Source organism: Equus przewalskii, chromosome 18 (genome assembly GCF_037783145.1).
Source record: "Equus przewalskii isolate Varuska chromosome 18, EquPr2, whole genome shotgun sequence".
Taxonomy (NCBI): Eukaryota; Metazoa; Chordata; class Mammalia; order Perissodactyla; family Equidae; genus Equus; species Equus przewalskii.
This window is the reverse complement of record NC_091848.1, coordinates 52,500,718-52,518,105: the sequence shown is the minus strand read 5'-3', so window position 1 is coordinate 52,518,105 and position 17,388 is coordinate 52,500,718. Positions and strand designations below refer to the sequence as shown.

General features: G+C 35.8%; 1 protein-coding gene across 10 annotated transcripts in view; it reads right to left on the bottom strand.

The window, feature by feature from the left end:
* CBLB (Cbl proto-oncogene B) overlaps positions 1-17,388 on the bottom strand; it is a 194,871-nt gene that overhangs the window by 19,821 nt on the left and 157,662 nt on the right. For 5 of the 10 annotated variants that reach the window (XM_070582861.1, XM_070582866.1, XM_070582863.1 and 2 more), the window contains 4 exons: positions 16,398-16,492; positions 3,889-4,035; positions 746-843; positions 499-630 (listed from right to left, as the gene is read on the bottom strand). In XM_070582861.1, coding sequence (XP_070438962.1) covers positions 499-630; positions 746-843; positions 3,889-4,035; positions 16,398-16,492 — 472 coding nt within the window. The remainder of the gene's footprint in view (positions 1-498; positions 631-745; positions 844-3,888; positions 4,036-16,397; positions 16,493-17,388) is intronic. The other 5 variants (XM_070582862.1, XM_070582864.1, XM_070582865.1 and 2 more) reach the window with 1 other exon arrangement.

The following is a 17,388-nucleotide window of genomic DNA, read 5'->3' as shown; positions in this document are numbered from 1 at the left end:
TCTTTGGGTGTGTTGTAGTTGCAATGATTATAAGACAGAGTTTATTCTCAGCTCTCGACAATAAAATATATAATTTTCCATAATGTAATTAGCTTAGTGGAAATGGGTCATTTTATGCTGAAAGAAAAAGTAAGTACACATTCATTAAGAACTGTACTTAAAATCTTAGATAACACTTGAAATCTACTATAAGAAAAGCACCTGGGAGAAGGAACAATACTCCCACAGGTTTTATAGACTGCATTTAGTACATGAAGAATATGACTTGATAAAACACTGACTGATGCCCAGCTATTTACATTATTGCTTCAATCATCTAAATGGAATAATGGTCACATGAACTTGAGAGCCAGCAACACGTGGAGAATCCATTCTAATTCAGATGAATTCACAACCCTGTGAGTCTGCGTTACACTGAAATCTGAATTCTGATAATTCAGATATTAACGGAAAGAAGAGACAGGGTGGCTTGTTTGAAAATTTTTTAAAGGTTTCAACCTAATGGAGGGATGAGAAGATCATAATCAGAGGGCGTCCTGTTGAGTGAAGAACCATGCTTTGGACTGTCGCGAGTTGGAGGCCTGGCAGGTGGTAATGGCACTGGATCAGAGGCTGAATCAAAAACATCTCCTAGAGGATAACACAAAATCTTAATGTATTTTCAGTACAACAATGGGATGAAAATTTGCCTTTAAATTCTGACCATTAAGATGTAGAACATAAAAAGAATACGTTGCATACATACCCTTTAAATAGATGCCTAACTCAGGGATGTTTGATTTCTTCATCTCTGAAGATGTACCATGTGTTCCATTCAATATACAATGACCATTGTCACAAGACCTAAAGCACAGATCAAAGGACAAAAATCATAAGGAGAATTACTCTCCGTTTAAAATTCAGGCGGTGGGTGATGCGAACTAGCAACTCTGTTCATATAATAAAATTTGAAAATAAATATAATTAATTTCCTTTTCTGCAAAAAGTACAAGTAATATTATCTAGATACTCTTACTCAAATACTTTTACAGAAGTAAATATTCCATGGAAGACAGTGCCTCTTTGTTTTTTTTAAAGCGAAACCAAGAATTCCAAGGGCCACAAATATTGTTGATACCCTAAACATATCTGCGAAATTCACACATTGTTTTGCAAGAGTTCAATAATACTTTGTCAAGTTTTCGGAAAAAAAAAATGTAATAAAGTAAAAAATACATAGTCCCAATGGCTTCATTATTTGCTGATGGTATTTAACATATTTTTATTTCTCTAATTTAAGCTTTCCTTATAATAAACTAGAGGCCATCAAAGGAGAATCATTAAACGCTAAGTAATTTATTAAAATTCTGACGGGCATATTCAAAGACCTAGAGTCTAGGTATAATTTCACTGCTGCCGTGAAGAAAACTCTGGCACTTCTGACAACTGTAAAAAAACGACTTTAGCAAAGGCCTTGGGTACATGACAAATATTTCAATCTGGTGTCTGTAAAGGATAATACTCACTAATAAGTATTTTTGTTGCTGGTATGAATACTTTGGAGTCATACTATGAACCACAATGAACAAAACTGGGGCATGGGAAGACAGTGGCAGGAAGAGAGGACACAGAGTGCATTTTGTCTTCAGGACACAGCCAGGAAACAATGAGCTCTCTGCTCACCACACCATTTTGCTCACAAAGAGCGATAGAAAGCAGAGTTCATATTTTACTTTTCTCTGATTTACTCTGAATTCTTGGGGCAAAGTAAAAGTACACAAACAATGGAGGAGACTGGATATTTGAATAGTCAATGCAAGTGTGCTGCATTGGAAATTCATTTCCATTCTCTCTGGTGGCCTCGTCTCTTTAAGGGGCCAGAGATGGTTCATTTAAAAAGATTTACCATGTACTGAATTTTCATAATACTGATAGATTTTTACTGAAACCGAATTTAATTATTTACCTACTGTTTAACTTTTCCACATACTGGCAATTTACTTCTCCTGATGTTCCACAGGGGCAAAAAAAACAAAACCAGAAGGAAGGAAGTGTTTAAGCTTAAAGAGTGCTTTGTAGAGGACACAGAAGATACCTCATCCATCACTTTTCAAGAACAAATTAGACAAAAAATTCACTCCAATTAAATTTAGGGATTATCAACATTTATTACTTCTCTATAACAGCAGAAAGATGGTAATGGTGGTCATAATTCAAATTTACTTTCAGGAGTTGGGAGGCCTGCCACTAAAAATCTCATCCTGTATGATATGACAAATAAAATTTAAAGTATTAAAATTATCTCTCTCACTTCTCCACCAAGGAAAAAAATGAGACTCCAAAGGAGACCAAAAAAGCCCAACTTATCTCAGTTTTTAAAAATTGCTACACATTTGTAAAAGCCAAAGGAACGGAAAGTTGTAACAATTATATTCGATGTCAAGGAATAACTTTCTTCTCTAATCAGAGCAGTAGACATTGGTTCTTCTGATATAACAAATTGACTCTCAGTTATTTGCCTTCTCGATGATACTATTTTATCAACAAATGCCTTAAACACCAGCAACTAGGGAGAAATGCTTTGATTCTTGCTTTGAAATATGAAGCCCTGGACTGCAGAGTGTTAACAATCCTGGTTAACAACTCTGCAGTGTTGATAATGCTAACCAGGATCACTCATTAAGACAGATTTCTGGCTAAAATGAAGATCTACCTCTCTTTTCCTAGTATTGCATTTTCTACCTCATTGCGATACTCAAAGAAAGGCCTTAAAGTATTTTTTATAGTTTTCATCTGAAAAGAACATTCCACTCATAAAACACTTTCCGTTGATTGACTTGACCTCAAAAGGAAGTGGCACACTAAGTAAAGATGACACAGACGACTGAAGTGCTCAGTGCTCTCCTATCCTTCTGTCAACCAAGAGATACTGGGAGGCAGGAAGGCCAGGCCACCAGCTGTGGTTGAGCACTAGTCTGTGTGCCGAGCACAGCTCCAGAGATGTTGTTATACAAAGGAAACTGGAGCTCAGAAAGTTCAGAAGCTGAGACTGGACTTACTGAGTACCTCATATATGTCAGATTAAAAAAAATAAACAGAAAAATATTCGGTTACAATTTACTAATTCAATTATATAAATGCAGAATCACCCTTCTACTTAAAGACAACTAATATTTCAATACACAACACTCATTTTTAATAACTCCTATATACCTCAATGGGGCAGGCACTTCAGAGACCAAGGATATCGCCATTATAGTGAGGATAAACAAATTGTCAGGAAGAAAAGAAAAGAAAACACTATTTCTCAGATTCTTATCTGATCCAAGGAAAAGTAAAACAGTACGTGATGAGAAACACTTAAAACAATTTTAGGTTTTTGTTTTTACTTCTTTCTTCAAGATCTGAATAGGAGGAGGTAGCATATCAAGAAGGGAAATGAATATAAATTACACTGGTCTTTCAGCATGAAGAAAAATCCTAAGGAAGGGTGGCATAATACCTTGGTTTCTAAGCACTAAGTTTTCTTCATGACATATGTGTTCAGAACTGATAAAATGCATTGAAAATAGCTTACTGAAAATTCTTGAATCAATCACCACTGTATGTAACCTAGAGCACAGTTTTATTGAGTATAATTTGTTTTTTGGGGGGAGAAGGGCCACAAAATGTTCCGTTAGACTCACTAGTCAACTAATTTGGAGAAATGACTTTCTGATTAAGGAGAAATCTCCATGTTTTAGTTCCGTCTGAAAGTAATGCAGAAAATAGTGTATAGGAAGAGGAGGCTTTGAGCAAGAAATCAAGGAATTTTAATTAAATAGATGTGATTCCATTGCTAAAAACAACCACCACAAGTGATAATGCTCATGCAGATGTGAGGTGACAAAAAGCCGCGCATTTTCTTACCTAAGAGAAGGTTTCAGGTTATGACAGTGAGACGGTTGTGAGTTCAGGGGAACGGGGTGGGATGAAGGAACCTTGTACTCCTCATCCTCCTCTTCTGCTGGGTCTCTTGTTTTCTCTGAAAGCGAATTTGCTAATGGACCAGTACACCTACCAGAGGAAAAAACAAATCCAGTCTAGCTTAAGCATTGTAATTTAGAATAGGCAAGGCTGACGTCACAGACTAAAATCAAAGAAGCTACTTTGTCACTTGTGTCATTTTCCAATTACAGGGTAACATCAGAAGAACTGTTCTTATACTAAAGACAGACGAAGAGGAGTTTCAATCTTTTGTGAAGACTCTATTGATGGAATAAAAGAATTTCGTACTTATGATTTTAAATGGCACACTAAGGAAAACTAGTAACCTGTCAAAAAAATAAAAAGATCTTGGAGCAGTAAGAGAACGCATAAAATTATTCAAACCAAAGCTATTAAAAATATTACTATTTTGTTCCAATGTAACTTAAATGGGCAAATTAAGATGATAAATAAATAAATAAATAAATAAATATATATATATATATATATATATATATATATATATATATGCACTGGAGTTTTACGTAATAATGAAGTCTTTATAGAAAGGTCAAACTGTTTCTTGTGAATATTACCTATAGTTGGAAAAAAAATTCACTTGAATTAAATGAATCAATACTTTCTCCTGTGAAGTTACAATTCAAATTCTTAATTTTCTTCCAACAACTAAGAACTAAAAATGACTGGAACAATTAAAAGAAGATAATAAGAGAACTTGAGTCTTTGAGGCAGAGTACATTATTTTCTGGATTAAATTCTATGGCTAAAGAAAAAAAGAATGAAAATGAGTAAAACAATCAAGTAATATCAAAAGAAACGTTAAGCATTTTACTCATCCATGAGAGTAAATAAAATAAAACAAAGCCAAACAAACAAATCTTCCTGGTTTCACAGTTGTTGCTCCTGGAGTTTACCCTACCCCTTGCTGAGGCCAGTGAAAACACCACAGCGGGAAGGCAGACAGCTGCCCTGGGCGACCAGCGAGTCTGCAAGACCCCAGGGACACATACGGACCCAAAGCTTTTTGCTCATCATCACGAAACTCAAGATAAATCTGTTTCAGTAAAAAAATCAAAAAAAAAAAAAAAAAAAAAAATCTTTGTGGCTGCAATTTTGAAGCACTTTCTGTAGAGGGAGCAAGAGGCCTTTGGTATATGAGCCATTAAGCCTGAAATAACTTTTCCATTTTGATTTCTTCTCACTAGTTAGAATGAAAACACATTTAAGGGCTTTTCTCTGTGCCCATTACAAGACCTTTTGAAAAACCTGAAGGTTTGCAAGTTTCAAATACATATCTGAGTCTCTAGGAAGCTCAGGATGAAAGAAAAATCTCTCCTAAGATTTTTCTGAAGTGTATTTTTACCCGTCTTGGAAGACTTTTTCAACACTGATTCTTGAATTCTTGTTTGTTTGAGAGACCTTGGAATCCAAATGACAGTTTATGGCGTGATGAAAGCACAGTGATGCAGTGACAGAAAGTCCACCATCACCGCCCAGAGCACAAGCTAATAACTTTATTGATAACCTAAGGGTTACAGCAACTATGGTGTAGCCTTGGAAGCTGGACATCCCAGATAAAGGCCATGAGCACATGGACTGCAAAATGGTGACCTGATGGGCATTAGAGAGGGATTTCAAATATTACTTGCTCACAAATTCTTATAAACATGGACATCAATTTAGCTAACTCAAGAATGGGTTCTAATAGCAAATAAGAAAAATATGCATGCTTTCTATGCCCTAATATACTTTCATTCATAGCCAATCTTTCTTCCTATGCAATTCAATCACATACTGAATAAAAGAAAAAGACTTACTGAGCAAATATTCAACAACTACATCAATGTCAGGAATCTTCTACTACCTGCCTGTTGCAGGTTAGTTCCCAAGATTTAAGACTTTTCAAAGCAGCCCTGCACTACGAAATAAGAATGGACAAATTCTGAGATCACATCTGGTGTGGCTGATTCTATATTTTCTCTTCAGTGATAAAGAATTTCATCTGGGTAATTTCCCCCTACTCTTTTGCTTTGCTGCAAATCAACGGATGGAGTAGGTCTGAAGGAAATGAAAAGCAAAACCCATCTAATACTTTATGGAATAATAAGGGCTTACCGCTAAAACTTACGAGTCAGAGATTACTAGCGTAAATGGATTTTAGTGAATTGTATCTAGAAATGAAAAAAATTTCCAAGTGGCATTTGCATTTAAATCTGAAAAAGAATGCTTAGATATCCCCTTTATCATCATTTTAATAAAGTTCTAAAGAGTCAGATTTTATTTTTCATTATATTTTTAATGCAAACTTCTTATATCAGTATAATATTCTACTGAGATTAAAAATATGCCAATTTATAAGAATATCATTCCAGTGTACTTTATTCAATATTACATAAATTTTTATACAAAATTGATCTTATCCAGTTCTGAAGGGGAAATAAAAGCAGTTCCTATCATAAAAACCTTGGAATATAGCCTATGGATTTAGGATAATCATGTGTCAATGTAGGTCCATCAATTTTAACAAACATACCACTGCAGTGGAGAATGCTGATAATGAGAGAGGCTAGGCATGTGTGGGGACAGAGAGTATATGAGAAATCTCTGTACCTTCTCTTCAGTTTTGCTGTGAATCTAAAACTGCTCTAAAAAAATAAAATCTGAATAAAAAATAATAGAAGAGGAAGGTAGAAACAAGATTAAAAAGTTGTATATAAAGTACCAAAAAAGAAATCTCAATTCACGTAAATAATTACACTATTTGTAATTATGTGTGGGGTTTTTTCCCCTTCACAAACTCATGCAAAAAGTAGGTTCTATTTTACCACTTGCAACTAAATAAGTGGTAAAATAATTAGCTTGAGAAATTTCATAAGCTATCATGTATGTTTACTTTTGGCAGTGGAGAAAATACCTAACTTATGGGACATGGGAAAATTTTCGGTCATTGATTTAGCTTATGGGAAATTTTTAGGATACCAGAAATAAAATAGAGCAAACTGTATTTGGCTGGTTCCAAGTTAAAGCTGCCAAGTAATCCATCCTCTCATTTTCACCCATGACTTCATTCCCTTTCTATTATCATCATGTATGCACAGAGTGTTCTGCATTGTTGCTGTCATTCCTGAGTCAATACACTGGTAATGCACAAGGACACATACTCCCAAAGAGGCTCAGCCATCCCCGCTGTAACTGCTACCTCTTCTTAAATTCACTGTGTGTGTGTTATTGGAGCCTTCAGTGAGAAATACATCCATTTTCTGCACGTGCACACTTGAAACAAACCAAGAATATATTTTCTAACGCCGTTCTTAATTAGTGGTTTTCCATTTTGAAACTGAAGGCTCACAGAAGCATTCCTCTACAGCTTCCTATATTCCTGATGTGAGAGGCACAGAAATCAGAGGGGTGACCTTCGGCACATCCCACTGGCTTTACCTATACAACTTGTACCTCAAACGTCACCCTTGACAAGTCCTTTTCTTTCCTTCATTTGAGTAATTCCTGATACCTCAATTAGTCCCATAAACTTTTTCAGAAAAAAAGCAAAGTAGATATATCTATCTTTATTGTCTATATATGAACCTCCTGCGACATCACCCTACAAAACAATAATGTTCTTTCAACTTTAATCTTTTCTATTACGTACATTTAGTGTATGTTCATTCACTGATATTGTGTTTTTTATACATTCATCTATGTCTTTCATCTATTTCTGTCTTGAGTTGCAAAACGCTTAAGGGTAGACCCAGACTCAACAAAGGCCTGGCATGGTGTGTGTCCAGGGGAGCACTCACAAGCTTTCAGACAAAAATAATGAGTGATGATTAAGGAAATACATGACCAAGCTGTTAAGGAAAAGAGGTCACTGTTAGGATCCTTTCATAATCTAGAAAAGCATTTTAAATGTGATAGATTATTTTGTTTTATACATGTAAGAATTTTTCTTTATTTAATAATATCTGAAGGCAAGGTTTTAAAAAGTATCTTTTATTAAAATCAAACTTTCAGAGCCTGCAGCATACATTAGCCCATATTTCTTACATTAACTATCCCATTCTAACATGGACAATACCTAAATCAGAGACATGAGAGCCAAGAGAGGTGGTAACAGAAACCATAGCTCTATTTGAGATGACAATTACACATGTGCCACACACAAGCCATTTCCCCAAAATATCAGAGTAAGTTTTATAATAGACATATTAATTTTGATAGTTCTTTCATGATATCAAGAAGAGTCAGTGTGGTATATTCCTGGGTTTAATATAAACTTTAATTATAAGCATTTTCACTGACTTGTTTTTAAATTGGAGAAACAAATTTTGTTACATTTTTAAATTAACTTATTCCAGAACAATATTCGTTTCTAACACTTTTTGGGGTCTGCTTTGGAAATCAAGAGGATAGGTGTTGAGGAAACTCATACTTTTCTTGAGAATCTAATTTTCCAATACATGTTGAACATTCAAGACTTTATGATAATATTTGAAGTGGCATTATTTGTAATTGCCAAAAACTGGAAACAACCCAAATGTCCTTTAGTGGAGGCATAGATAAAAAAAAAACATGGTGTGTTTTACAATGGAATACCTACTCTGAGTAATACAAAGAAACAAATGATTGATCACTTGGCAACATGGATGAATCTCAAATGCATTATGCTAAGTAGAAAGAAGCCAGACTCAAAAGGATACATACTGTATGATTCTATCGATATAACCTTCTGGAAAAAGCAAAGCTATATGGACATGAATCAAATTGGCAGTTTCCAGGGTTTAGGGTGAGGGGGGAAACTGACACAAGGCACAGAGGTTTTAGAGTGATGGAACTCTTCTGTATCTTGATTGTGGTGGTGATTACATGACCATGCATTTGTCAAAAGTCACAAAACTGTGCATTAGAGTGAATTTTACTGTATATAAATCATGCTTTAACGTAAGTGGAAAAATTTCATTTTAAGCTTAAAAACTCATTTTAACTCATTTAAGATATTGCAGATAAGCATATTTCACAGACAAATATGCTTAATATTCTTAGTGGCCTTGAAATCACTTATTTAATTCTATTTGAGCCTAACAGAAACATAAGAGACGCTTGAATGTGGTGGAACACATGAAGATGCCCTCACTTAATATGAAAAGAAAACCTCATTCTAACGCTACATACTTTCTATCAATAGATCAAAATGTTCATCGAAAAATGGAGACTATATCGTAGATTATGTCTCTAATATGACAAGAAAGAGACAGTATAAGAAATATAATTTGGATTGTATATTTAAGTAGAATCTAATGGCTCACATTTCTGTTGAAGGCTACTTAAGTATTTGTGGTCATTAATCAGTTTTACGGTAAATTACAAGTAACAGATTTGTCAGACTACTGGGATTAATGTTAATATCAGTTCCCCATCACAGCTTTTAGCCAGAGAAAATGAAAGATTAGTTGAATTAGTGGCATTCTCTGACCCAGATTATAGCCATCCTCTAAATGTTATTTTTCAACAAAAGATGACAGGGGGATTACAATTCTATCTGAATTTAGAAATTATAATAATAAAATGGAGAAAAATAATGCCCACAATATTTATTTTTTACTCCTTCCACACATTACTGCTCTTTCTTTTGAGACCAGTTTAAAACGATATACTTGCAGGCCTCAATTCTTTTCGTCAATGAGTCAACACGTAGATTCTAGAGATTCACCAGAGAACACTAGAAAACCTGTGTTAGGATGGTCAAGCTGCCTTTACAGGAGATTTTAACAAAACTTTATTTTTTCTGCATAATCTCCCTGATTTATAAATTAAGTCTGAGTTTCAAACACTGAGTCATACCAATAGGTCAAACCAAATGTACACCATTTCTACACGATGCATCAGTGAGAGGAGGCCACAGTGATCACAGCGAACAAACTGAAGGACCCGTTTCCACACCATCCCCTATATATCATGTCAATGCTACTTACAGGGGACTGCCATCTTCGATAATAGCCACTCTTCCATCTACCCGAGGTCAGGCAAATAAAAATAGTGCATCATCTTGGCAAGTCTTAAAAAGACTTCAAGGTACTAGAATGAAAGCTGGTGAAAAACTAATAAAGAGCAACAATCTTCACCCACTGAGTCAAGAAAATAGAGTAGCTCTTAATTACAGCTCTATTTCCACTAAACAGTTTACCATTTTTTTAAAAATTTAAATCAATGATACTAACTTATCACTGAACATAAACAAGATTAATATAAAACTGAAGCAATTATTGCCTACACAAATCCTCAGGTGAACAATAACCGAACACGTTTTCCTGATCTTCTGACATTAAGTGCAGGTAATGAAGCCTGGTATGCACCATACACAAGATGAAAATTTCCATCAAGCTCATTCCCCTTAAGTTTTTTTAGATTACAATGTGATATTTGTTTTAATAGCTCCTGTGGCTTAGCACTTTTTCCTCTTTCTCTGTCATTTTGCTCTCTAGTTAAAAATAAAGCAAAACAGAACAAAAACTTTCCCCTCTATCATGAATTTGTCCATCATTTCAGTCAAATTGGTCTAGCTTCACAGTTTTACATTTATCTATCTACAGCCCATTTTGGCCACTAGTTAAAGATAACCAACTCACACACGCCCACACGCACAGATGCCGAGGTCGTTTGGGGGTGTGGACCTCCTTGATAACTCTCACGGGAAGGTGGCAGCAGTTGAAGCTGCATTCACAAATCCACAGGTCTAGTTTATTTCCCCCAGCAATTCGGCATATACAGAGAGAATATGATGATAACCAATAATAGATAATGTTTACCAAATTTTACTAAACAGAAATGTTCTAAATACGTTTTCCACAATATCAACATTTTAGGGGTAAATAGCCTTTTTCAAGGTAATACTTTAATATATAAGTTCTTATATTGTTAAAAATATCACAGACTTACATTCATATGTCTAAGAGCGTAGCCGATCTACTAAATTTGAACACTGGGCACGTAGAAATGCATTTATCAGCTTTAGATAGCACCTAGTGAGATATTTGCCTGAATACAACATAAAGTTTAAAAGCTCAGATGATATGTCCACCTGTCCCCACAACATCTCTAATTGGACGTGTGTATGTAACAGGATCTCAAACTCAACAGCTCCATAAGTCTTCATTTTACCACCTCTGCCCCTTTCCCACACCTGCTTCTTCTCCAAGCTCCCTCACTTTGGTAAATGGCATCAGCCATTCACCCTACTTCTTTAGCCAAAAACCTATGTAAGGGTCATCCTTGGCTGTCACACCCCACAAATAGCCAATTTATTAACTGGTATTGTTGAATCAAAATACAACCCAAAGCTGACCATGTAACTCCAGTCAAGCCCCGCCTGTCTCTCACTGGCCAACCACATCACATGACCACACTCTCCACTGGTCTACCCGCTGTCACTTCTGCTGCCCTAAAGACAATCTTCCACATAGCAGTCAGTGAAACTCGTTAAAAACGCAAACCAGAATCATGTCATAATGCTGATCAAAACCTTCCAATGGCTCCTAAAACTAACCAAAGTTCTTACCATAGCTTTAGAGGCAGTGTAGGATTCGCCTTATTCAACTCCAGCCACTTTCCCTTCTCGCTGTTCTTCAGATACGCCAAAGGGATTCGGCTGCCTCACTGTTTTGCACTTGAGCTCTGTCGAGCTTTCATGCTCTTCACCTGCTAACCTCGTGGCTCGCTCCCTTCCTTCTTTCAGGTTTTTGTTCAAATACTACGTTTTCTGATGACCTCATCTATCACTATTTACCCCCTTTCCTGCTTTATTTTCCCTCCTAGTGCTTACTACCACCTGACAACATACAATCTAGTTATCTGTTCACTTTCTGTTCTCCCTAAAGAGAGCCATACATTCCAATGAGGATGGGATCTCATCTTGTTCATGCTGAACCTCCAGCCAGGGCGTGCAACTGAATGAAAATAGGATACTTAGGAAAAATCTGGATTCTCTATTCATGGAACCTGAAACATCACCACCCGATCTGTTTAGAAAAGCATATATAATAATGATCACCACCACCACTTCCAACAACAAAAAACTTTTTACAAAAATATGAACCAAGTAATATTGGTTCACAGGTATTTGAAAAATTAAGATTAATATGTCAAAAGTACAAAAAGTCCATTTCTAAAGGACAAGGCAGGAAACAAAATTCTAAGGAAAAAAAAAAAAGACATTCCTCAGCTTTCCAGAACATTATCTTACCTGGAAGGAATTACTCTATTATTACTTGCAATAATTCCTCTGCTTATTTGTCAACATCTTGCGTCAAGCAGAATAAATATTTCTAACTGTTTAAGGTTCATTTGGTTTAATTTTCAAAGATCAAATTACTTCAAGATAAATATAATTTAGTAAAAATTTACACTGTAAAGTTAAAATTTCATTCTGCCCCTGAAAAATATTACCCATGTTTCAAGCTTTTACTTAAAAATTTATATTTATAGTTTAAATGTCAATATTAAATAGAAACCATTTAGAAAAATAATTTCAGAAAAAAATTAGTAAATCTATACACAGTAGTTTTAGCTTACTTTCACAACAGTATATTTTTTAAAAATAAATTCTATATTCTAAGTTACATAATTCTAAATTACATAATAAAAGTCACCTAATTGCAAGCTTATAGTTTTATAAGAAAGTAAATACTATTGCAGAGTAGCCTCCTACAGCAAGTAAATGGAAATCAGAGTAACAATATCAAATAATTTAACACTTACACTTCAGTTAGTATTTATAACACCAGGGTATAGATTTAAAGGTAAATACTAGCTTTGACATTATTGAATTCAACACTGGGATTTTCAACATCTGTGAGAATTGCAAAAGTCTATGTTAGGTAGTAATTTGTAATTTTGTTTGGCCTGATTTTGAAACATGCACTAAGAGTCTAACATGGAAACAGGTCCTTGAACACTGACGTGTCTCTTCAGTGAATGACATTTTGCTAAGACCTCTGTTCCGCGCCCCTCCAGGCCTGAGGGTCTATACTCAATTGTACTCTGCTTATACATGCTAATGAGGCCAAAGGAGACAAAACATAAAAAACAAATATCAAACAAATATAAAGAACCAGGGTACTAATCCAGCTCACACTGGTTTCAGCAATGGGTTGAAATCAACCAAATATAAACGGACATTCAAGTTGCCAAATATTTTCTACATAATTAACACCATGGATGAGCACTCCTTAAAAAACAGGTGTACTAGGGCCGGCTCGGTTGTGTAGTGGTTAAGTTCATGCACTCCGCTTCAGCAGCCTGGGATTGGCAGGTTTGATGCTGGGTGCAGACCTACACCCCACTTATCAAGCCAGGATGTGGTGGCATCCCACATACGAAACAGAGGAAGAAGGTAAGAGATGTTAGCTCAGGGCTGATCTTCCTCACCAAAACAAACAAACAAACAAACAGACTGCATAGGATCTAAAAAGTTGAACCTCAAAAGGATTTTTGAAATCATTTAAGGTAAACAGCTTCCCTCAATTATCAGATGGAGAAAGTGAGGCCCAGAGAAGTTACCTTGTTCAAATCAAGAGAAACACTTAATGCCGGAGTCAGGTCTGCGACCAAGTCTGATTTTACTTTAATGTTCATTTCAAAATTCCATGCTGGTTTCATAATAAATACAGTGCATACATGATTAAGAAAAATATTTATTAAAAAAATTTTTTTTGAGGAAGATTAGCCCTGAGCTAACTACTGCCAATCCTCCTCATTTTGCTGAGGAAGACTGGCACTGAGCTAACGTCTGTACCCATCTTCCTCTACTTGATATGTGGGATGCTACCACAGCATGGTGTGCCAAGCGGTGCCACATCCGCCCCCAGGATCCAAACCGCGAACCCTGGGCCACTGAGAAGCGGAACGAGCAAACTTGACCGCTGCGCCAACAGGCCGGCCCCCTATTTATTAAAATTTAAGTGACAAAGGAGGGCATGAAATTATCTCTACAGTCAAATCATGTAAAAAGAAGTGCAAAAAGAAAAAACGTCAAAATGTTAAAACTCTTGGCATTGATATTTGGGGTATATATATACCTGTGTTTTTGACTTTAATTTTTCCTTTCTCTTCCATACTTTCCATATTTTCTACAATGATGTGCTACCCTATATTGTCAGAACCAAAAATAAACTGGAGAGATAAATGTGCCATTAAAAGCCAACACTTGGCTGTTAACTAAGGTTAATAGTAAAATAGAAAACTAACTTGCTGCTAAGCATGCACTATTAAAATACTTCTCTGGTTGAGTAAAGCAAATGCATTGTATCTGAGGGAAAAATCAAGACTAAATAGGGAGAAAGTATATCCACCTGCACTTACAAATTGAAGTATTAAAAAAAAATCAATAAAATGCATTTTACTATGAATTTGTTCTTCTCTCTTTATAGGAGAAACAAGGACTTAATATTAAATACAAACGAAGCAAACTGCAGCTCAGCTTCTTATGCCTCTCGCCAACATGAATTTAATAAACGGAATGTGAAAATTTCATATCTAATTAGCAAGATTTCATTTACTTCATTTTCTAACATTCTCTGAATTATCAGAGGTATTTGAGCTTAGATGTTTTATTACATATAAATATACCAGAAGTTCATTTGGGGCTAAAATATCATATGTTCTTACTGGTTTAGAGGCTACTACACGGAATATGTCTATTTGCTTCCAACTTCTATGTCTGCTACATATCTGGCAGTTCCAAGAAAAGTTCCCACTAGAGAATGGTCCAATTAGCTTAGTTTCCCACTATCCCTTGAATGATGTCAAATTTCATATTCTTGCTTTTTCTCATATACTATCTTTTCCAATTGTGCCCATCCTTTGTGACTCAGGAAATTTCCATCCTCTCTATGAAATATCCTTGACTTACAAAGTCTATAACAGCCTCTCCTCCAAGCTTATATAAAAAATAACAAAGTAGAATCATACAATTTAGTGCATAATGTTCTCTAGTGATTTCATGTACACTAATTTTATATCTTAAAGTAGACTGTAAATTTCCTGGGAGCTGGGAGCCGGCTTATCATTCTTCTGCATTCATATGTACAGTGGGAGCCCAGAGACCAGCAGAGGAAGGAGTGAAGAAGCTCCTTCAATCGGAAATGAGGATCTTAAGCTGATAAAATTAAAGTCAATCAACCAAGCAACCAAGTATTCTCGGTGTACTCAATACAAAGCAAAAACAGGGAGGTGTTACGGGAAAATCAGAGAACAGCAGGCTTTTGCCCTCAAAACCTTATAATCTTTTTAATGTGGAGAGGCACTTTAAAATTAGAACAGAGTAGAGCACAGTAAATAATTAAATGTGTAGAAAATACACTCCAGGAAGAGGAATGAGAATCAGTCTTACTATCATCATTCTGACTGAAGAAGTCACAGAAGTTTCCTAAAGAAATAGAGCCTGAGACACAGACCTTTAGAATAAGGATTCTGAAAAGGTAATGCAAGGGAGGGAATAGTATGAAAAACTCACAAAGCCAGAAAATTATCAAGACACTAGGAGTTACTGAACAACATTTTAGTTGAATAAAATTCTGTGGCTCTTACTTAGGCTAAGCAGGAGAGCATAGAATCAATTTAGAAGGAAAAAAAACAATGTTGGGTTTTGAGTAGGAAAGTCATCAGGGGAAAGCAGAATTTAAATTAAATCAGCTACATGAACAAAATATACTGGAGGAGAAGCAGGCAGCCAGATTTAATATAAAGAATAAGAAAATGGAAATCAGGAGAATTGCTTTACCGTGGTTTGACTTGCACAGACATATCACTTAATTGTCCAATGTGCCTCTTGTGCCCTCGTTTTTCAAATGAGACACCCAGGTTAACTCATTTTCTAGGTTTAAAATCCACTGTTATTACCTCTGAGACCATATCATATGATCAAGTATAAGGCTCTTTCAGTTGTCTAGCTATGAGGTGAAGCTAGGGCAATGGGCAAGATCAGCTGAATATGAAAAACTTCCAAAGAACAGTCAACAGGACTTAGTGGCTGAACAGATTTGAGAAATGAGAAAACGGGAGGAACCAAAGATTATTTTATATCATATAGGGTAGTTGGGCTAAATGTGACCTGTCTGAGGAAGAGAGGCACACTGTGAGGGAGAGCTTGCTGTGCTTGCTACGCTATCCTCTTCCTGGATGTGGGGAGAGTCAGCTTTCTCTCCCGGTGGCTCTACGTGTAATCTCAGGGTTTAGGTAAGTCTCATGGATGCTGTGGTTACCAGCAACGAATCAGGAAGGAGCTTGATTACTGGCACTTTAGTTTATAAATCAGGCTGGATCATTTTTATTGATGCTTTTTTTATTCACCCTGTACTTTCTGTACTGAGAACCTCAAAACCACTATTTACCGTATCTTTATGCATGGACAAGCGGTCACCAAATTCAAGAAAACTCACTTGATGCTAGGGAGAAGGGTGGTAGCTGGAGGAGGAGGAGAGAGCCGGGGAGGAACATCATATTCTTCACTTCCCAGGTGGCCATTGGAGAAGACCTGAAAGGAAATCAAAAGGTTAGTTCGGAATTTAACTTCTGGAGGACCTGAAAATAATAGCAGCTCCTAGAAAATCTATACGTTTGAAAAGAATACACAATTTCAGTTTATTTAAACAAGTGGAATACCATATAATTAACTTAGGAGGCAGGTGCACCACAGTGATTACTCACCACAACCCAAAGCAGTACCACGGTATATGGGAAAAATACCATACAACATGGTTCTTAAACATCTGGAGAAGGAATGCTATAATTTCTATAAATCAGATCTAGATAGCTAGATAAATAAATAGTAAAATTCCCCAAACATGATGAGTTTTCAAATGATTCAGTAAAAAAAAAAAAAGGCAGCACTGATATGATTCTTATTTCAACTTCTCCCAAATAAAAGTGCTCTAAATTATACGTCTCTGGGGTTAGCAGAACATTTTCCAACTTCTCCATAAAACAGTGCATGAGTAGAATCAGAAATGCCTTTGTTCTTTCGAGGGCGAGGCTTTGGCACTACTGGGAACTAGAGACCTGTCTGGCTTTCGAAGTGCAGACAATTTTAAACATAATTTTCAGTGTGTGGACAACACACACCAAAACTGCTACCTTGCTCATAAGGTACCACTGAAAGCCAGAGTTTAATTACTCAGAATTCAGAAATTCTGATTTCCACCTTGCTCAGTTACACGACAGGAACTGTCTGAATCACTCCTCTTTACTAATCCAACAACTGGAAATTAAAGCAACTTAAAAAAAAAGAATAACTTTTCAGAGACATATTTACAAGAAAAGATTAAAGATATTTTAAGACCTTTAAGTAATCATTGGAGTTTTATTATGGGGCTCTTTCCCACACCCTTATTAACTCATATTTAAAAGGTATAGGCTGATGTTGGGGCAAAA